Below are 22,388 nucleotides of genomic sequence, written 5' to 3'. Positions count from 1 at the left end.
ATACATTTTTACAATGGTTTATTCTGGCCTCCCACTCTACGAAACTGAATCTATTCAAGGCCTCCACGTTTGGAAGCGTCTGCTCAATAGAGAATCCAAACTGGAACACGAAGGGGTGCTGCAGTGAGGAAGGAGGAGCCTCTGAAAGCTATAGGGTGAGGATGAAATACCAGAAAAACAGGGTTTCTGAAAATTGCGCTGCCTTCAGTTGTGGAGGTTTAGACTACAGAACTGGAACAAAAGGACTGTGATGTAGGCCAGGACTGAAGTGCATTGACAGGAGGGGCTCTTGACTGGATTATCAGGGCATTCTGCAGATCAGAACTATTGTATGCTAGCAGAATCATGTGTATGGTCAAGTCTAGAAAAAGGCAATATAAGCTTCATGGGCAAGGATGTTTGGGTACCTAAGTATGCAATAGCAGGAGTTACTGCAGGTTAGGCATGAAATCCATCAGCAGCGCTATGAAAATGTCCAAATCTTAAACAACAGGGGACAGGAATGAAGTCCACTGGCAGGGCTTTTGCTGAGAAGCTATTAGCTTCACCAAGTACTGTGATGACTACCCCTTTTTCCATTTTTCCTGACTCTGGTGTGGTGGTGTTGATCAAGAGAGAGGATTCGGTTTAATGGATTTCAGCTCTCAGGTCAGAGTGAACTAAATCAATAATGAAGTGCTTCAAAATATTGCTGTTCTCTGCCAAAAGCAGACAGGCCTAAATAAGACATTTTCTGTATAGCCTTCTTATATCTTTACAAATACTCAGAGCTGTGGGTAGGCTGGTTACACTCAGCCCTGTATACCTAGAAGTAACTGGTAATTAAACAAGTTAATACCAAGTGTTTGAGTTTGGAAGCATTTCTGAATGCTGTGTCTTTTCACAGCAAAAAGGAAAACAGCTACACATGAATTCAGTGTATGCCTGTTTTTAATAATTACTTTTAAACCAACATTAAAAACAAATGTAAAACAGACCAGGCAGAACAGGTCAGGGTGACCTGTAGAATAATAAAAAAGCAGCCCCATCATTAATGGTGTTAATTTTGTCAGTGTGTCCTACATAAGAACGCAGTGTTGATGCATGGCTGCTCGTATTCAAGGGAACATATTAAGAATATTCAAGGAAAAAAAGCTTAAAAATAAATAAAAGGCACACTTGGTTTTCAAAACATCACAGAGCACTGTGTGGTGGGAGCAGGGCTCAGAGCTCCTATGGCTATGCGGGAGACTGCAGTGGGATTCCCGTCCTTCCCAGGCTTGAAGGGGCTTGGAGTTAGACTCACAATGCAACTCTGCTGTTCAACAGTGACCCCCTGTGGCCAAGGAAGTGCTGCTAAGTACCCAAAGAAGCCTCCCTCCCACAAGTTTTCTGCATTCCAAGTTTGAGAGTGTTGCCATTATCTTCAATAAGAATCAGGGACATAAGGCCAAACACCACCACTAGCAGCCCTAGTACGTGCCTGAGAAATGTCATGAGTTCTCTCTCCCATGCCACCAGCTAGACAGAAGGCAGCATGCCTTCAGCAAATCAGCACAATAAGCCATCGGACTCCTCCCAGCTTTCTAGCTGAAAATTTGATCCAGTTACTATGGGGCAAATGCAGAGCCCCGCTCTTCTATTTTTATAGAGCTGCACTCTGAAAGTGAAACATAAAGCAAATGATTTGGACCATTCCCTCATGCAGGCCCAGAGGTATACTCTCACCATTTTTAGGGTCATTGGTAACTGAACCAGCCAGCCGACTTTCCTGCCATGCTGCTTTGCCTCATATCTTAGGTGAGATGGCAGTACCCCAAAGTGAAAGAGGTGACATTGTTGAGGTAATATAGGAGAGAGTCTTTTTAGATGAGGTCTGTTTCCAAGTTGCTCAACCTGCCTCTCTCCCACCTGCACTGTAACTGAAGAATGAGCTAGACCTTGTGCACTAATCCAGCCTTGGTTCTACATGACAGCGGGCATTTACATGCTGTAGTTGATTTATTTTCCTACTTACTCCCACAAAGAAATTGATGGGGGTGTCAGAACGGCTGCTCGCCTCTGCCCTACCCTTTCTCCACTGAGCTGCATCACTGCAGTCATTGTGTATTTATTATTACCTGCTGTTTTAAGAGCAGAAAGTCCAGCAAGCAACTTTCTGCACTGCTATGCATATGTACATGCTAAGACAAGAGGGGTGGGGAGGATGTAAAGAAACCCAAAAAACATTTTGGGGATAGAAAAATAAATCTAAATCATTCCCTACCAGGAGGTCAGCAAAATTGAGCCTTTTCAATTGCAAGCTCTTAGAGACTTTCACAGCAGCCTAACAATCCTATACGATATTATCCATCTCAGCAACAGAGAAAGGTTTGAAATTAACACATTTGTGCATTTAACAGTCACTAATGAAGGCTCCCACACCTCATTTTGTGCTGTGCAATGCTGCCAGTCTCTTTCATTTTCATTATGCCACAGTTAGCTTAACTAGCGACATTCTTTTGCTGGCTGCTTTTCATTACAGTCCAGGTCCATCAGCCCAGTTTTCAAGGTATTTTTTCCCCTCACCCACATCAAATACATTTCAAAGTTCACTAAGATGAGTCACCCACAATAATTTTAAATAACAGTGTTTTCAAAAATTTTAAAAGGTTTTGAATCAGAGAAGAAACAAGGCAGTTCTTGGGCATGTTGATACTTTCATATGGAAATGAGTCCACTTACATTGAAAAAAGTGGCTTTTTGTTGGGATAAGAGAACAATCTGTGCAACCTTGATTATAGAGCCTAGATTTCAAACAAAACCTTTGGCTTTGCAAATCTGGGTTTTGTCTAGGTGTTGTCAACCTGTACATTTTTCACCTTTAACTTTTTACTGTGGGTGGTCTATGAACCTAGCAAGAACCAGACAGCATTATGAGCATAAGAACATGCTTTCCCAAAAAGGAAAGGATAGAAAGCATAGCAAGAGATCAGCCTGGCTAAACCATGAGCTCTTCACCAATTTGAAACAAAAAAAGGAATCTTACAAAAACTGGAAATTTGGCTTTATTACTATGGATAAAGAAACAGACAAAAAAAAATCAGAAAGGACAAACTCAGGTACATTAACAAAGGACATACAGAGTAATAATAAAAAAAAGCTTTCTATAGTGCCAAGTAATGGGAAGGTTGAAGGAAGTGCTGGTCCTTTACTGAATACAGGCATCTACATGAGACGCTAATATCTCCACAAGTAGCCTAATAACACTGTGCAGTAGCATATCACAGCACGGACAGTGCTAATATGCTACTGCACAGTATTATTATGCTGCTGCGCGGTAGTGTCGCTAAAAAGGCATTTGCCAATGCTACAACACAGTAGCTCTGGTTACTGTGCATTTATTTAGTATTTGGTTATACAAGTACTAAATTAAATGTGCAGTAACCATTGTGTATTAATGAATGTGTAGACGCATCCACAGAAAGGAAGTTCATAATGGATTATATGGAGAAGGCTGAAGTGTTTAATGCTTTTTTAAAGTCTTCACAAAATAATCAATTATCAGATGATTACCACAATTAGTATCAAAATGTCAGGAGTGCCAGTACTCAGCCTACAGCAGGAAAAAACAAGGGAAAGATGACTTAGGTCAGATAGATGTTTCCAAATCAGCAGGTTCAAAGTTTCAGTCTAGGGTACATAAGGAAATGGCTGAAACAATTACAGAACCACTGGCTAATATCTGAACTCGAATGGAAGTCAGGTGAGGCTCCAGAAGACTGGAAAATGATCAGTATAGAGCCCAGCACTAAAAAAGGGAAAAAGGAAAGCTGACAGAATTACAGATCATATTGTCTAGCTTGTATACTAGAAAAGGTATTGGAGATGGCATCAAACAATCAATCTGTAACAATCTAGAAGATAACGGGTTAAGGAGGAGTCAAAGTCAATCTGTCAAGAACAAATTATGCCCAATCAACCTGATTTTCTTCTATTACAAGGTAACTGATCTGATAAAAAGGGGGAATAGGGAGGTGGGCGGGGGGAGAACAGCAAATATGATTTAAGTAAGGGTTTTTCCACATTCTCCCATAACATTTTCATGAGGATAGAACTGAGTATACACTTTAATTTTGCAGGTGGCCCCGAGCTGGGTGAGAATACAGGCACTTCAGAGGAAAGAACTAGAATTAAAAACCACCTTGGTAAATTGAAAATAAAAGGTCTGAAATAAACTCAAATTCAATGGGAACAAGTGCAAACTACTGCGCTTAGGACAGAACAATCAAACACACAAATATAAAATAAGGAATGACTGGCTAGAGTGCAGTACTGCAGAAAAAGATCTAGGTATTATGATGGGTCACAAGCTGAATATGACTCAATCTTGTAATACTGTTGTGAACCCCCCCCCAGTATCGTAGTGGGGTGTATTAGCAGGACTGTTGTGTACAAGTCACAGGAAGTGATTCTTCTACTCAGTTCATCACTGGCAAGGGCCTCACCTGGAGTACTGTATTCAGGTTTGGGCAACATACTTTAAGAAAGATTTGAGCAAACTAGAGAAAGAACTGGGGGCATCAACAAAAATGAATAGAAATCTTGGTCAGAAGAATTGTCATTATTTAATCAAGAAAAGAAGGAAGATCTGACAATGATCTTCCTACAAAAAAGGTTGCTACAAAGAGGGTAGCACTCAGTTGTTCTCTATATTCACCAAGTACAAGGCAAGGATTAATGGGCTTAAATTAGAAGGTGTGTTTTGTTTAGGTATACAAAAATGTAGTTTCTAATTATAAGATAGTTAAGAATCAGAACAGCTCACTGAGGCTAAAAAGAGATGTTGTTTCCGTTGTGGCATCAGCTCCACTGGGTTGCGTCGGCTGATCAGCAAAAACAGATGTAGCCACTGTCCTCCATGATGCTTCTGGGACCTCAGGGGCCCAATCCTGAGGGAAAATGTCTGAGGGAGTTGTGTCCTACCCTAGGGGTTCCCCGCTTCAAGTCTGCAGACTGCACCCTGCAAACTCCTGGGTCGCTCAGGATTGGGACCTCGAAGCCCTTGCCTGGGGCAGCTACAGAGTAGAGTGCTTTTCCTTCTGTAAAGCAAACTGATATCTGCTACAAAAAAGCAGCACAAATTTATACCATTTATTGTCACAGCCATAGTTTTGGGCATTTGCGGTATGACAAGGGGCACAGATGTTTGTCTGCTTTGGCTTTGTGCCACTATAAAAAAAGTTATGGTGGCACTAAGGTGGCATCTATTTCCAGCCTTAGAGATGCTAAAGATTCTTAGTCATTAGAAGACTGAAGTGCAATGATTTAACAATTACTTTTTTGATGGTTTGGACAGAGGTGATCCTTCCATGAGCAGGTGGTACTAGATGACCTCTTAAGCCCCTTTCTTGTGCTTTTTTTTTTTTTTTAAGACTCTCAAACAAGAATCTTCACTGTTGGCACAAGAAAGGCCCTGTTGAAGTGTTCTGGCAATTCAAAGCTACTGTTGAGTGGGAGGGAACCATGTAACTTTGGTGTAAGTGACACTGGCCCACACAACTTTCATTACATGTCCCTAAGCTAATAGGAGAGTTTAAATGAAAAAGGGAAGGAAGTTTCCTGAAACACAAACAAAAAAGTACTGAAATTTAAAATTAAAAAGCTGCCGAGGTTTTCTGAGACTCAAACATTGTCAACTCCACTTATTCAGACATTTTCTGGATTTTAATCAGTAAAGTAACTTGATTAATTATGGGATCAACACTGGCTGTTACAAATTTTGGCATGGACATACAACACCGCACTGTAAGGACTGCACTGGTAAATCAAGCAGTTGACATAGGAACACAATTCCAAGGAATTATGTTAACTAGCTTAACAGTTACCATAGGCGGGGGCAAACTGTGTTTAACCTATTGCCAGCCCAATAGTGATATCTCTTACTGGGTCCATCTACATGAGATGCTACTGCACAGTGGTTACAGTGCACTTATTTAGTACTTGCTTCTATAAGTACTAAATAAATACAAAGTAACCGGAGTTACTGGGCAGTAGTGCTGGTGAATATACTTTAAGTGACGCTACTCACAATAGCCTAATAATACTGTGAAGTAGTGTATTAGCACTGTCTGTGCTGTGACATGCTACTGCGTAATATTATTAAGCTACCGCGCAGTCAGAATTTTGTGTAGATGCGCCCACTGACACCATACCCTGACCCGCTTACTCAAAGTACATATGATGGTCATTTGCCTGTTGATTGAGAACTCTTGTTAACACTGTGTTAATTAATTATTCCTTCAAGTCATACCCTAAAACAAATCTCATTTTCTTGTGAGGATAAACTTAAATTAAGAAGCAGCAAATCCCATCCATGGGGTCACAGCAGAGTTCTCTCCCCATAAAGAGCTGCTGCCTCCTCCAGCATCCTACAAAGACTGTACAGCAGGGGAGGGAAAGTGGACTTGAATCTCTGGTTTCTTTTCAGCACCAACGATATCCTGGCACTGAGATCCTCTCTTGCTTCAAGTCCTGGGTGACTGGTGCCACCTTAGTCGGGGGGGCATGTGCCACCCCAGCAACAAGTCAGTGACTTGGAGGGGGGGCCCCTCCGCAGCCAATCTCACTGATGGGGTGGGGGGGAAGAAGTTCCCCTGCGGCCAATTGCGAAGCAGCCAATTGATTGCTTCCGGAAGCGCCACTCCCCAGGTTGACACTCACAGAGTGGGCACCGGCAGTCCAGCCTGTCCCCCCTGCCCGTTGGCTAAACGGTGAGCACGGCCAATCAGGGGGTGCACTGGCACTGTCATGGGGTGCACGTGCACCCCCTACATGTCGCCACTGCTTCAATTTAACACAAATTAGATCTTGGCTGGAAACATTTATCAATCCATAGACATTTTGGTTATTTCATAATTTTTTCCCACCTCAAACTGGGGCAAGAAGACAAAAGGGTCTCGTAAGCAGGCAAAGTTCTTTAGATAGATGTGATATCCTTTTATTAGACCAACTAAATGGTTGGAAAAAATGTTATTTGAAAGCTTTCAGGCACAAACACCCTTCTTCAGGCACCGGGAGACTCTGCTGCTGTCCGAAAGCTTGCACATAACTTTTTTCCAACTATTTAGTTAGTCTAATAAAAGATACCACATTTACCCAAAGAATCTTACCTGTCTATGTCCTTAGACCAACATGGCTACAACCAACAACCCTGCAAAAGTGTTTTGTGGCTTTTTCAAAAGTACCAGCTAAAAAAATCCAGAAAAATAGAGTTTGGATTAACTGAAATGTCTCACAATCATCAGAATAAAACATGCTATGCATGCTATTTTTTAACTATTTAATTTTTTTTTTTAAAGTACAGTGATAATAACTTAAAATTGAAACCAAAACTTTTCATTTTAAAATTCTAAAATTTTTCCTAAAATGTGTTCATATAAAGAAATGCTTCAAAACCACCCTAAAGAAGTTTTCAGTTTTGAGAAACTGGCATATTTTGTTGAAAAATATTTCCCTGAAAAATTCTCAACCAGCTTATTAAACACACACACTTCTTCCCAAATTGCATGAGTGTCTGTTCTTCCATGCCTTCTGGTACTTTTATTTGGGCTTCAGTGAATCTTTTCCTGGCATCTTTAAGTGTTTTCAGTGACTATTTGGAATATAACCCATGGTTCGAGGTTCTTGGAGCTGCCCAAGCAGTAAATAAGAGCTCTTCATAACCCTGGCAAGGCAATGCCAAGAAAGCCCTTAAAAATAAAAATCATAAAATGGATTTAGGACTCAACTGCAGAGGACAGAGTTGCCAGGCATTCAGAAAGCTTCCCTGGCTACTCCAGTGACTGCAAAAGCTTGATTAAAAAAAAAAAATCTTAAAAGCCAATTTGTGTGTTATTTTTTAAATGGTTTAAGTGACTCCCTCATCACTTTCCCAAAATGTAACTAAAGGCGCTAACAATGATTTAGAATTAACCTGACTTCTTTCACTAAGGGATAGTTGTTTATAAATTACAAGATCATGACGGTATCAGAAGTCCTAGTATTTTCTAAGATACACCCAGAATCTTATTTAGTTATCTTGTGGTCATTAAAAATGAATGTCTTCCTATTTGTTGCCTCTGTCATGTTCTGACCACATTGTATTAGCTCTGCTTTGTTGCATGTTTCAGTGCACTTAAGAGTTCCTATGGGCACTTTATAATAATTGCTCTGTAGTTGCCTCAAAAACCTGGTATGGCAAGCTATGTTCAGCTGAAGTGCCACTGAAATCAGGGTTTTGAAGGGATACTAGATACTGTACTGTGCATCAGAGCACACACGTGACAGGAAGAGTGGACAGTAACCATTCTTACCCCTATTCCCCTTCTCTTTCCCTATCTCCTGTTTCTAATAGTCAATGAAGGGAAAATTTTAAAAAAATATGTATATTCTCTTCTTTATGGATACATCTTTAAGGTAACCTTAGCTCAAGTTAACTAACATAAGATAACATCCTAGTCTGTAATGTTAGGCTGCCACCAGATGTCACATTTAGGTTGGAAAAAACACTATCCTGGGACAAGAGTATAGTTGCACAGATGTCCATGTCCATTGTCCTGGGACACATCCCAGGAGAGTTTCCCAGATAAGCAGTAGTAACATTTTATCTTGGGATGTTGCTAAACATGTCCGTATGGTTATACTGGGATCGCATCATCGACTCAATGGCAGAAGAGCAGCACAGCATTCAGTTGTTTACTAAGCCTAGATTAGAAGGCTATGTTTGCACATGCCGATCCCAGGATACTTTGTTCCAGGACAAACACAGGCACAACTTAACGTGCGACAAGTGCAACTTCTGCTCGTAGCGAGTCAAAGAAAAGAATATGCTGGATGCTGGGGTCTACCCTGACCAGCCAACTCACCTGACAATTCCAAATCGCTTCACTCCAGTCAGCTAACTTAATAACACCTCTTTCCTCCTAGCAAGGTCTTAATGGCCAGTAAACCCAAGTGCACATGTGGATAGAGAGAAGCCTCTGGGTCTGCCACTTTTAACTTAAGTATTTTTTTTTATTATTAAACATTCAAGTTCAATGATATTGGGTCAAATATATGCCAACAATTTGAATTGCCTATTACAAACATACCTGGGCTCTTCCCTTTCTTCCAGCATTTGAAAAAGTAGCAATGTCTACCCAAGCTCAGAGGACCAGCATCTTGCGAGTTCTCCCCCAACTCAGGCTCCGACTCACTGAGAACCTTCACCTGTTAGTGCCTTCTGCCCATCTGAAATAGGGGGATAATAATGCTCCTGCAGCCAGGCTGCACTGAGGATCTGAGAGGCAATACTCATAAATCACTCTGGAGATGAAAAGGGCTAAGCATGATTTCTGTACAGATGGGATTAATCCACTTCCATCATGTTCCAGAAAATAAAACATAAAATATGCATGCCACCTTGATCAACAAGGCTCACTGTGAAAGTTCTTAATGGCCAGAGGAGGCACAATCAAATGTGAGCCAGCCTCACTGGGTAACAAGAGGCCACTAGTGGAGTGTCTTATTATATATTCATTTGGAAAATGCAAGAACAGAGCATGCACAGCACAATAATTTCTAAAGCAGTATATCATCTCCCCTGACTTATTTATAAAGAAAAGAAAGGCCATCACCAGTTAGGCAGAGCTTCATATGGCTGAAAAATGGGCACTTCGGGGCAAAACACTTCTTGAGAACAATACAAGTATTAAGGGGAGAGCCATAAAATAAGAAAGTCCTGGATGGAAGCTTAGTGTTTCCCCATAATTACTGTCCTATTGAAGGGAGAGATGTCTTAATAAAAGCAGACCTATTTAAGGTTCATAATCTGGATGTGTCAAAGCACTTCATAGTGCCTTTAACAACAAATACCTTTTAAAAAGGCAAGGAGATAATGTTCCAGTATAGAAAAGTAAAAGACAATTGGGCAATAACTTTTCTAGAGAAGCCTGTGGAAATGGTTCCTCTTAGCCAAAGGCAAACACTTAAGAATGCCTACAGCACACACTAATAATGGGGAAGGCTCTTTTGGGGATCACAGGACTTTGCAGATTAGTAAAAGAATAAATAATGCAGACAAAAAAGAGGAAGGGGTCTGCAATTACCGGCTGTGAGAACAATAAATTACTGTGGGGACAGTTATATTTTATGACAGGTATTAAAAGCCACAAGTAATTTTTGCAGAAATCTGAAAAACAAGGAAGCCCTTGGTGGGTCATTATATTTTTGCTGTGAAGTGATGGCGGACACTGCTGTTACTTGTATGCATTATATAAACGCATGGATCAGCAAAGTGCAGAAGACATAGGTTTTTCCCCTGCAGCTTTTTAAAACAACGGACCCACTCTTAACTCTTTCCGTGCCATGACACGGCATCACTTAGATTATAAACTATAGGAAAGACAGTAAGACACACTGGAAATACAGAAGGGAAAAGCAGAAGGAATCTGCATTCTGTATTAAGATAATCACAAGAATTTATCCATGCCAACATATAGGTACTACCATAATGGGTGCCAACATAAGAAGCAAGATAGAACATTAATCACTGTAAGTACATGTGTTAAATATATACCAAACCAGTGCATCTTAACAGAATTGAAGACAGCTGTGTATAGACTACCTCCCAAAGTCATCCCTGCTTCATAGCATTTTCGAAGGCGGCAGGAAGGGCAGTTTTTCCTTCGGAATTTATCAATGGTGCAGTCATTCCGGCTGGCACAAAGGTATTTCTGTTTACCTAGAAATGTGCAAGAAAACAAGGATGGATAATGGATTCATTTCCACAGATCATACAAAATGCACACAGTTTCTCATAGGGTCCACTGTATATATCCTAGGCTGTTCCCATTGAAGTCAAAGAGAAGCTTTCAAATTCAAATTTCTCTTTGAGTTCTACGTCGGTCTTGTAAAAAAAGTGCCTCTGAAAGTGGAATAAATAACCTCACACTTACTGCATACCAAAAGCACCTGACTAGAGAATTAACATATAATAGTCAGTAGAGAGTAAATTTGCACCTGAGCTCACGGGGCACTAACATCCTTGTGTAGGCAAACCCTAGAGAACAAACTATAGAGAACAAACCTGTATTAGTAGGGGTGGTCTACTTGAGATTTAATGGCTCTTTCCCTCTCTAATCATTCTTGACCAAATTCTACACAAAGAAGGGCTGTACCTCTTGGCTCTATGACATGACAGTCCTGTTTAAACGGGTATATAGATAAAAGCAGCTGAAACAGGTCCCAAGAAGCTTGCTAAGAAGGAATATATGGTCACTTCCTAAAGAAAAAAAAGAGAACTACAAATGACAAAGCAAGAGATCCCACTGCCAGAGAACTGCTCCATTACATACAGCTTTCTCTCTCAATTCTCTACTACCCTTTGGTGTCTATACCATATACTGTCATACAATTTCCATTCTCACAGTTTCAACATTCTTTGGAGAACTATAATGTTCATATTATGTCCATGAAGCTGACAAAATTCCCTTTATTTACACGTCTATTCAATGGGTTGTGGAATATGTCCCTAGACAATGCATGTCCCTAGATATTTAGCATTCTGCTTACAATCCATTCAGTAGTAGAATTTTTCATTTCATCCACCAATATTAACTGGATCTTGAAGCTACAAGGTACAGCCAGTTATCCTTAGTTTTGGGGGATGAATTTTGTACGGAATGAATTCTGCATGTCAGGAAAGTTCATGATCCCCATTCCCTCCCCGGATCTGCTGGGGCTGAATATACTGGCACCGCAGTCTTCCCAGGTCAATGGAGTGTATTTTTAACTGAACATATCTCCTAATTACCTTTCTCTCTGTGCAATCTCCTCTGTAGCAGTGAATTTAGGAGCATTTAAGGAGAGCTGAGAAGGCAAGCTATTTGTTGTCCATCACAGATGGCATCTTAGATAAACCTTTCCTCTTGTTTTATTAGAAGGCAGAAAAGTAGCTGTCAATGAATGTGTCTACATGTGCACATTTACTACACAGTAACTATGGTGACTTACACTGACTTGGGCATATATTTGACACTTGCATAATGCAGATATCAAATTTACATCCAATTAGTTACTGCACCGTAATGCTGTGTGTGTGGACTGATTTGGGATTAACTTTAGTCCCAAATCAGACCACACACAGCGTTAATGTGCCTTAAATGCCTGCACATGTAGATGCTGGCCTATTTCTGTTTACTGCTCAGTAACTTTAATGCGAAGTAAATGCATGTGTAGATGCGCTCACTGATATTGTTTATTCCACTTCCACCTTATTCTTTGATGTCTCAATCTTTCGATTTAGTAAGAATGAACCTTCTCACTGTGCCAATTGATTCATATTTTGTTTTCATGTCAGGTCTAAATACATTTACTAGAGTGAATCTGCCTCATATGCTTCATACACTGACCATCAAAAACTGGATCAGCCTCTCAAAATGAAGCCAGGTATACAAAGTAATCTGCAGCTATGGAGTAATGGAAAATTATGATTATCCCTTAATAGCTCCAGTGGTTATCTATGACATTTGTTTTTTGTATTCTTTAATCTGTCAAGCTTTTGATCTATGTAGAGACCTATTAAAGGGATGGGTCTAATCTAATGACTGCCTGTTGTAATCATTTTGACAAATGATTCATAAATGATTCACTTTGTGGCATTGATTGAACACAGCAAAATAAAACAAAACACAACCAAAAGCCCCAAACCTTTTCTCTCAAAAAAGCCAGGAATGGGCCAAGCTAACTGGTTAGCAGCACTGGGGTCAGATAAAACATTGGGCCATCTCTGCTTTCATCAATCTCCAAGTTCCAAAAAGAACTCCTTGCAGTCATTTACATGCTTTTGTCTCCTAGGTGACTTGACTCTAAATTGGTACTCCTGCTCCTCTTCCACCACCTTACTTGTGCCCCCTAAGCCTTATACAATTGAACTCACTGTGTGACCTTATTGACTTCCATCACCAAAATTACATCAGCAACCTTCAATTGCGGTCTGACAGAAAAGTCATAATGAGGCTCTCTGTTATAACAACAGTCTCGTCTCTCAAGAGGTATGGCACAAGGCTATGACAGCGAGAGAAAAAACTAGCATACTTTTAACTGACTGGTAACTGCCTTTATAAGAACCTGGTTATCACACCCCAAATCCTTGCCTGCCAAGAATGGAAACATAATGGGACTGGAGCACATTACCTAAAGCATATGATATTTCACTAAATCCTTTTAACAGCACTCTATCATTCAACAGCTGCCTCTCTCAGGACTTTCCATGTTTCTTGCTTGCTTATTACTAGCTTTGAGGATGCTTAAAAATCCTCAGAAGCACAGACCTTGCAAAATCCCATAAAACTCTAATGCTAGCCTCTTTTCAGCAATTCATTGAAAAGGATGCACAATGTACAACTTCAGTAGAAACTAGGTTAGGTAGCATTATTTTTGCACTAATTGAACCAGGCACTGCGTCCAGGCTCTCTCAGTCTGACTGCTTATATCATGAATCAAACAAGAATGAATACATTGCTTCCCATGGCACTGATATGGAGGCGTGGTAGGGCAGATCACATAGACCCTTGGTTTCTTTCTCCCCAGTTGTTTTAAGCTGTACGTTTCCTGTCTTGCGGTGAAGCTGGGTATGTAGAATCCCCCCTGAACTTACCAATAACAACACAGACAGAAGAGGAAGATAGGATTAAAACGAACTATCGTGTCTGCCACTGGAGAACTTCCTGTCTTAGCCAGAGGTTGCTCAAAAATTGGGCTGCACCTTGGAGAGGTTACCTGAAGGCAGCTCTGTCTAAAGTGTCTTCTGGCCCCATCTTTTCACTGATTGGCTCCTGCTCCTTCCTATCTCACTTCCCTAGCCTAAACTACAGTATCTGTGTTAAAATAACAGCTCCAAAGCTTGAAAAGGCCAAGTGTCTCCCCAAGCAGTGACATTAACAAAGAACTATAGCAAGATAACTGCTCAAGCCACACAAGGACATTCCAGGGTCAGAGACATCATTATCTAAACTCTCTCTCTGAGGCTAACCAGTTGCCACAGCACCCACCATCTTTTGAAATGCAAACACATGAATAAGCTCAAAGGCAGTTCTCTCTGTCAAACAGTACTTGCTTCCTTCACTTTGCATCCATGCAGCATGAGCATGTGTGGGGAAGTGGGGAAAAACAATCCATGTAGGTGAATGGGACAGTTTAAGGGATTGCTGGTTGAATACAAAATCTTCTAACTACTAGCCTGCCAATATCATTTTACCTCAGCTCAGAGATGATTAATAACTACTGCAGTGTGATGATATTTCTGTGAGATGTATATCGTCCCATTCCCTTAGGAGACCATCCCCACATTGAGATATACGCATCACCAATGGTCACTGTTTGGTCACTCTTTGTTGCCAGATTCCATAGAGAGGCAAAAACATAAAATGGACTTGGTGATTTATTAAGCTTCTCCCATGCAGAGGTGGAATGCTCTGTTGGCTCTCATACCTATCAATTCCAATCATTATATGCAATCATTATATGTACTGTGCATGTTTTTAAAATACCTCTCTGAGATTCTGCCCTCAGATCTATGGGTTTAGTTGTATCCAGATGAGCTCTTAGTCTCATAATCAGCCACTGAGCTACTGGTCAGGATCTGGTTTTCTAGCTGTTGCAGCTGGAGTTCAATCCCAGTTAGGGAAGGCTTTACCTTTTTTTATTTAGATTGTAAGACCTATGGCCGAGACTGACATTTTGTTACATGTAGGCATAGGGTCTAGCACAATGGAGTGAAAGCTGTTAGCCGTTACCGAAAATGTAAATAAGAAGAGAAGGATAGCTGTTCATACATCTGTCTGTTCCTTCCTTGCTGGGAGATTAAGCTGACTGGGTCATTCTGCCCCTTGTACTTGAGAGGCAGAGATTTTTCCTAGTATATAAATGAAAATCTACAATTCTCATAGCCACAGTTGCCAGAGGCTGAGAATATTGCTCCATACTATGAGTTTAAGGCCCTAAGAAAGAGACTACAGCACGTGCTACCTTCTCAGCCTAGCTAAGAGCCACCTTAACAAGTTTGAACTGGCTCCTATCCAGGTCCCTTTGCCTGAAAGAAGGACAGCTGTAATTATGGATCTTCTCAAGATGGATACCAATTTACAGAGCTCTTGCAGATATACTAATAATGACTCCTCCACTCTTCTATCTGTATTTGTCCTTTCCTCCCCAAAACACCCTTCATGATAAAAACAGATGTAAAGTATTTGATGTAGACACAAATCAGTTTATTTTCTGGTCCTGGATCAGGAGCAATAGTTTATCCTTGAATGTAAAGCATGGGCAATGAAGAAGAGAACCTTAAATTTTAAAAAGGGATCTCACACACATAGGTACCTTTTTCTGCAATGTATTTTACTCTTTTAGGATGACTTACTTCTCTTCATTTCAAAACAAATGGACAAATTTGCAATCAAGGGCTCCTCTAGACATGCGAGGACTCTGCTCTGCTGCACTGGAAATCCAGCACGTCAGAGCAGACTTGATTAATTTGGGGCTAGGGATTAATTGAGTCTGCTGGAGCACAGAAACTGTAGCACTCCAGCAGCCTTCCGCATCACGTGTATCAGCATCCCCATAGTAAAAAAATGGCGGTGGGGTGCTTTGAAATAACACACATTTGATGAGCTTTAGTTCAAAGCGCCCCGACACCATTTTTTTAGCATGGGGACACTGATACACGTGATGCATGGGCACTTTTAATTAAGGCAGCTTGCCAATTAAAGCAGTTGGTGTAGTATCCCACAGCAAGTGTCCTTTAAACCAAACAACTGTTAATATACGTATTTTGAATTTTGGTTGGTTTTAAATTTCTCATCAGCCTTTTCCTTTTCCATTTAGTAAACAACACATGCATCTTTTGTTGTTTGTTTCAAAGCCAATGCAAACATTTATGTAACTGCAAAAATATTGTGCTCACTGAGTAGTCCCATTGCTTACAAGATTAAGGCTTAATTTTGTTTATGGTGAGTTTGTGGTGAGTAAAGTGCTGTAACTGTGGTTTTGAAACCACCTCTGTACTGAACAGAGTCCTAATCATATTTTGCACGTCTTTTCTCCACCTACACAGAAGACATGGAAGCAGTTATTTTTTTTTATCAAATCTCAGGATCAAAAAATGAACTCATCAAGACAACCCTAATTCTGTTTCCTGGAATTTGGCAAATTGCTTTGGTTGAGAATAGCAGCATATCTTCTATCAGCCTGGTCTATATTCATCCTGAAACACTGTATATCTGAGTTTCAGTTTGTCTAATGCTTCCTCTATAATAGTAGAGAGAGTTTTTTTATTCTCTAATGAATGCTACTCTGTAATTTATCAGAATAACTGTCCTCCAAGATACCACATGCCCACGCCCTTTCAGAAACAGCCATATACCAGGAAGAAGAGTTTTTCCATGTAGTTAAATGGCAGAAAAACATGTGCTGTATTGGGACTCAACCCCCTCTGCAATGACAAAATTCCAGATGGTTGTGATCTTCAACTGTGGCCATGAAAACATAATTTGATCTGCATATTATTTGGTATTAAGTCTAGATGGAAAATGTTAAAAAGCCCTTTAGACTGTTCAGTTAAATGAAGCAATATGGATGTAGAAGATGGACCCCTCTCTTTTTAAAGGACATCTTCTTAAGCAGTGGAGAATCTGCCAAGTTGCTGGACTGCCAACACTGCCAGCCATTCTATATTGGCCTGCTGCTACCTCCACGTGCTGGGCATATGCCCTCTGTTTCTAAATGGATGCCCTTCTTGCCTCTTTCTAGCATACCGCAACAAGGAAGATGATGCAATTGTCATGGTCACTGAATTCCTCTTGGCTCATCAGCTGAAATTACAATTAAAATCAGAAAGGAAAGGGGAAGAGGGAGGACAATTCTTCAGTCTCAGATGAGAATAAAGATTAATGTTGACTGCCTAGCAGCACAAGCTGCAGCATTTTTTCTTCAACCAGAAGTCTGTCACCAAGAGTTACTGTTGTATCTAGCACAGCAGCCTCTTCCAGAAAGCAATCTATACCAACATCTGGAATAAAATTTATAACAGTAAATGCTAAAAGACATTAAACACTGTGGCGGGGCTATAAATCCTCATACTTCAGGGTACAAACTACTCTCTCGCTACCAGGGGTTAGGAGCAAAACTTTCGTCAGTAGCAGATTACCCCCTTATTGGCAGTGGCAAAGTTTCTGGCCCTTACCTTTGGAAAATCTGGTGGTGGCTGTGAACAGAAACAAGACAGGGAACAGATGGGTCAACCAGTCTGATTGGGTTCCTAATACATTGCCCCAATCAGAAAGTCATCAGCGAGACATAGCTTGCTTTTAGCATCCAATAATGTACCAGGTGACTTTGACAACTGCCATTTACACTTGTCACAAGTTTAACTTGACTGACAGAAATGAAGGAAAGTCTTTGATCAGCTCTAAAACCTGCATGGGAGCATACAGCCGTAGAGTTAGATGCGGCCACTCTGTCTTACTTTCTTTCCCATTTCAACAGCTTGCCATAGTTAGAAAGGCAGGTTGGCTCAATGTGAGAATCTGGACACTGGAATGCCCACACTGCACAGTAAATATGGTGACTTACACTGACTTGAGCATAAATTTGATACCTGCATCACAAAGGTATCAAATTTATGCATGATTAGTTATTGCGCAGTAATGCATATGCAGATGCCTTACTGCACAGTAATACTTTAGTTAGTCCCAAGTCAGTCCACACACAGGGTTAATGCACTTTAAATGCCTGCATGTGTAGATGCCAACCTATTCCGGCTTACTGTGCATTAACTTACTCTGCAGTATATTTAAGCTGATGTAAATACACATGTAGACACACTCAGTGTCACTCAAATGATGAACTACCGCCAAGTACTGGAGTTGTAAAAGCACAGAATACCTCTGAAGAACACTGTGTAGGTGGACAAAGTAGAATTAGAGAATTGGAGCAAGCCAGGAATGTCTAAATGGCAAGCTATAAAAATGAGTAACCATCAAATCATTTAAACTGAAGAGGCTGTATTTTAAAGAAGCTCAAGTCCACTGAGTGGAATTTTTTTAACTATTTTACCCTTTGGTAGTAAAAACATAAATACATTTTAGTTCACCTGCTTGTTTAAACTTAAAGTATTTGCTTCAGGCTTTCATCCATTAGTATCTGCTCCTGCCTTGCCTACTCTGCAGTCAATGGGTAACCTGCTTAAGTACAGAGTTTGGCAACCCCATGTGGTAGAGAGTACAGCAAGGGCCAGTGTGTAGGCTTCTCCTACAGTTCATATAGCAACAGTTTCAAGAGAAGTAAGGCTGGAAGGGACCTCAAGAGATCATCTAGTCCAATCTGTGATTGTGCTAATGAAGTGCTGTCTTCATCTCCCTACCATTTCAGTCCTGAGATCCCAAATCAGTTCCACCAGTTACTGGCAGTAATCCTTGCTGTTCCAATCCTGGGACTCTCTGGATTCTGTCCATGCACTTTCACCCACAACTTACACAATCAGATGAGTCAACATAAGACAACCAAAGGTACAAAACCTGGGATGAGACGCTACCGAGCAAAGCAGGCAGGTATTATTTGTTTTGCAATTCTAAGAAGGGAACCTTTGCAGGCTCCTCAGGCAATGATTCAAAAACCTAGCCCAAGGAGAGAAGGTAATTTTAAACATTATGAAGACAGGGCCTGAAAACAATTCACTTCAAAACTATTATCTGTGCTGGCAGGAATCAGCAACCTGGCACTAATGCTTTTGTCTGGCAAATGGCTAACTCTTGGCAGGTCAGGACATGGTGAAGAGAGAGAATGTGTCCTCTGCTCAGAAGTACAAAAGGTGCAGGAACAGGAAACAGGAACTTCAGACCCTTTTTTATTTATAAGATGTGGTAGACAAGATGGGCAGCAAGACTGCAGCCATGACAGAGCCCAGGATGACCATGATATCATGGCTCCAGGCTCTAGAACAGGAAGGAGGAGTGCCAATGAAAAATGGAAAATAGTCTGTTTTTACATTTCTGACTGAAAAAAAAGGCAAGTGAGGCTGGATCTGGTATGTGCCTGTGCCAAGAGATCAGCAGTCTCCAGCACGCAGTCAACACAGATCTGGTAGAAGGGGGTTGCACATCAATCCTGCCACCAATCATATAGGGAACTTCCCAGAGAATTAGGGCTGCCTGAGGCTGCGTTAACTTTTCCATTTGAATCCCTATGAGACAGCACTCTGAGCATCCAGAACAACTCTAGACAGAGAAATTCCTAGCAGTGTTGTTCCACTACCGAGCTGCTAGGGAAGGCTGTAAGGAGAAAGCCCCAGAACTGGTAGGATGGCCTTGAACATTCATGAAGTCTTAGGGGAAATTCACAGGTTCTGGGAGCTGAACACAGGAAGACATGGAAGAGATCCGAATCTCACCCCAGCCCAGACAGATTGGTTTTGCTGGGAGTTCCCCATGGGGAACTGAAAGAGTTCCCCTACCTGTCTCTGTTGTGAGATGGGACAACTGGTCCATGAATTTCACCCAAGATAACATGATGTATACAGATAACTTGTTTTTTCTGATACTTTCTTCTGGAAGGGTGTCAGTACAAGGTGCGGGAGTGGGGCAAGTCTTAAAGCCCATAGTTCACGGCCCAAACCACCCTGACCATATACATCGATACCTTTCATTTTCACATGAAAAAAAAAGTCATGTAGAGGGAGGGGCTTTTTGTTGCTCTGTTTTGTTTTGTGGCAGGAAGAAGGTTGGAGTGGGGAAATATAAGGAATAAGAGAAGTCAGCTTTTTCTCTGGAAGCCGAGAACAGGCCTGGTGTAGCAGTTATAGCGGCATCTTCTACTAAGAAAAATAAAACCTAGTCTGTCTGGATTCCTTACCGCTTAGGAGGCAGATCAGAACAATATTCAGAGAAAAAGAAAATCCCAGACTGTTCAGCTTCCGGTGAGGAAGCCCACGTCAGAATTGAAGAATCCGCCTTCGCAGATCTTGGAACCAGTCTGTATTTAATCTGGCCCTATGTATGCCTTAAAACGTTCATAAATCCAGACTACTGATGGAGGACTGAGGAGAAGATTTATACCTGTTTAGAAAGTGCCCCTATGTCTTGATATCAAGGTTACAGTTCCCGAGCAGAATGAGCTAGTGAGGATTTTATTAAGAGGAGAGTGCTTTTCTTTCCTGGAAGCACTAGATACTGCACAGACCCATTAACACTCTTTGTGCAAGGAGCCACAAACCCTGGGCATTCTTTATAATTCTTTGGGAAAATGTATCTTTTCCTCTTGCATTACTTCCACTGGCCTGTTTCTATAAATTTTTATACCCAAACATTTTTGAAATCCTGGTGGTTTGTATGCATTATTTTTCAATATTCAGTTGCCATGATAAGAAGAGTCCAGTAAGTAATCACCCCTCAGAAATAACCTGAATGTGTTGATCTTCAAGCTATGCTACACAATCTATTTCTCCTTCTTAAATTTTGTAAATAGCAGAGTTAGCTGAATACTGAGGATGGCTACCTTTTATAGCTTGGGGAAGCTGCAGCATATATAGTTTTGTTAGCCTGTATTTTTTAAAGTGTGTCAAAGGTGATGAGAGCTCTTCAGAAAGTTACTTCCCAAAATAGAGATAGCCCTAGGGTATATCCATATACAGCAGGCTGATGCATGAAAATATCATCTTCCTCCTTAGTTCTAATTACTTGGCACACAAAATACATTACTGTGTGATTTAGTTAATAAAAGCATTGAGGAGTCACCATAATGTGCTCCTGCTTTATACTTTCACCTGCAACTATCTGGGTTAATATCCTGGCATAGGTTACCCACATTGTTTTATATTAATCCTATCCTCAAGCAACCTCTATTTTAAGAGCCTCTATCTGAAGCCCTTGAACATAGAGCTTTGTAATGTGAAAATACAAAGCCCAGGAGAAGCCTTATCTAGAAATGCAGAGAACAGCAAAGATAAAAAAAAAAATGAACAGCATTAGTCTACTAGCAGAACATCTTAGCTTTTCTAGACTCCAGGTCCCTCCTCTTGACCAACCAGCAGGGACTATTAACCTTCATTCACACCTGGCTTCTAACTTTTTACTCCCCCATTAAGGGTTTTCACCTGTGGTTCATTTGCCAAACTAGAACCAAACTCTAAGGCAATCTATTGACTCTGTATCTGCCAGACTAGCGTTCTTTTAACAGATTAATGGACCAGGCATTGCTACTATACTGTGATTTGCTCCTGTTTGGGGCCTACACATTTTCCCATCTGTAGAAGAGGCAGCAAACTTGCACATTCTCTTCCTTAAAGATATAAAGCTCCATCATTTTTTTGGTTTGGTTCCAGCCATAAGTGTCTATCTGGACTCTTTTAAATATAGTATATTAAGGAGCTTACATTTCTACTGGCATAACTGGATAAAACTCCAATAAACTTAATCAGGCTCTATCCATTTATATCCACAGAGCACTCTGTTGAAGATATCAACATGTGAGAAGAAAGGGTGCTTCCATTATTAACACCTGATCCTATGGACAGGTTTCAATGAAAGAGTTTATAGGTTTTAACTACAGCTATTTTACTGATACTACAGAAAAAGCCTTGCTCTGAAAAAACACAAATGGATCAGGACCAGAAACAGAAAACACACTTTTATTTATGTGATTGCCTTTCAATTATAGAGCCAGTACTGCTGGGGAGCTGAACATGCAGGGGAGGTTTTCCGCTTGGACACAATTCCCTTTTCCTGCTCCCCTGTCCAATGATATTATGTCAGCAAAATATATTTCATTTTCATGACTCAAGTCTTGGGAGGTGGAAGACACAATTAGAGATAGAATTATTACTGTAGCAAATGTTATATGATCCTAATTTACAGATATTTCTGAGCTATTCATTGGTTCCTCCCCCCCCACTGCAGAACCAAAACCAGCAATAAACTTATTTTTAATTATTTTGTAAATTCATTCAAGTAAGGTGCTGACACCACTGTGTGATAAAGACCAAGTTTTCCATGCAGATCTCTTCCAAAGCACCTAACATCTGGTCTATAGCACCCCGTATCAGGCCTAGATTTCCTGTACAACTCTGGTAACAAAACTCAGTGCCAAGTTAACAACAGCTGTTAACAAGGCTCCTGTTATTTCAGCTCTGAGTCTGGCAAAGGGGTCCCATTGTGTAGAACTGTGGTATCATTTTGCAATGAGACTATCTGAGGTACAACTGAGGAAATCCTCTGATCTGAAGGATCTTTATCACTTGCATTGTAGGAGGAAGTGATAGGCTGAGATGCGCTCTGGCTGGTTTCCGTTACATCTGGAAATACTGAATACTGGGAGGGAGGTAATTTTTCTCTTTCCTTTTATCTGACCTACTTTTCAAC

General features: G+C 40.8%; 1 protein-coding gene across 1 annotated transcript in view; it reads right to left on the bottom strand.

The window, feature by feature from the left end:
- The window catches only part of AR (androgen receptor), a 146,001-nt gene that overhangs the window by 42,859 nt on the left and 80,754 nt on the right, over positions 1-22,388 (bottom strand). The window contains exon 4 of the mRNA XM_019520996.1: positions 10,604-10,720. Coding sequence (XP_019376541.1) covers positions 10,604-10,720 — 117 coding nt within the window. The remainder of the gene's footprint in view (positions 1-10,603; positions 10,721-22,388) is intronic.

Source organism: Gavialis gangeticus, unplaced genomic scaffold (assembly GCF_001723915.1).
Source record: "Gavialis gangeticus isolate Ggan-Ray unplaced genomic scaffold, GavGan_comp1, whole genome shotgun sequence".
Lineage (NCBI taxonomy): Eukaryota > Metazoa > Chordata > Crocodylia > Gavialidae > Gavialis > Gavialis gangeticus.
This window is presented reverse-complemented; position numbering and strand designations above follow the sequence as displayed.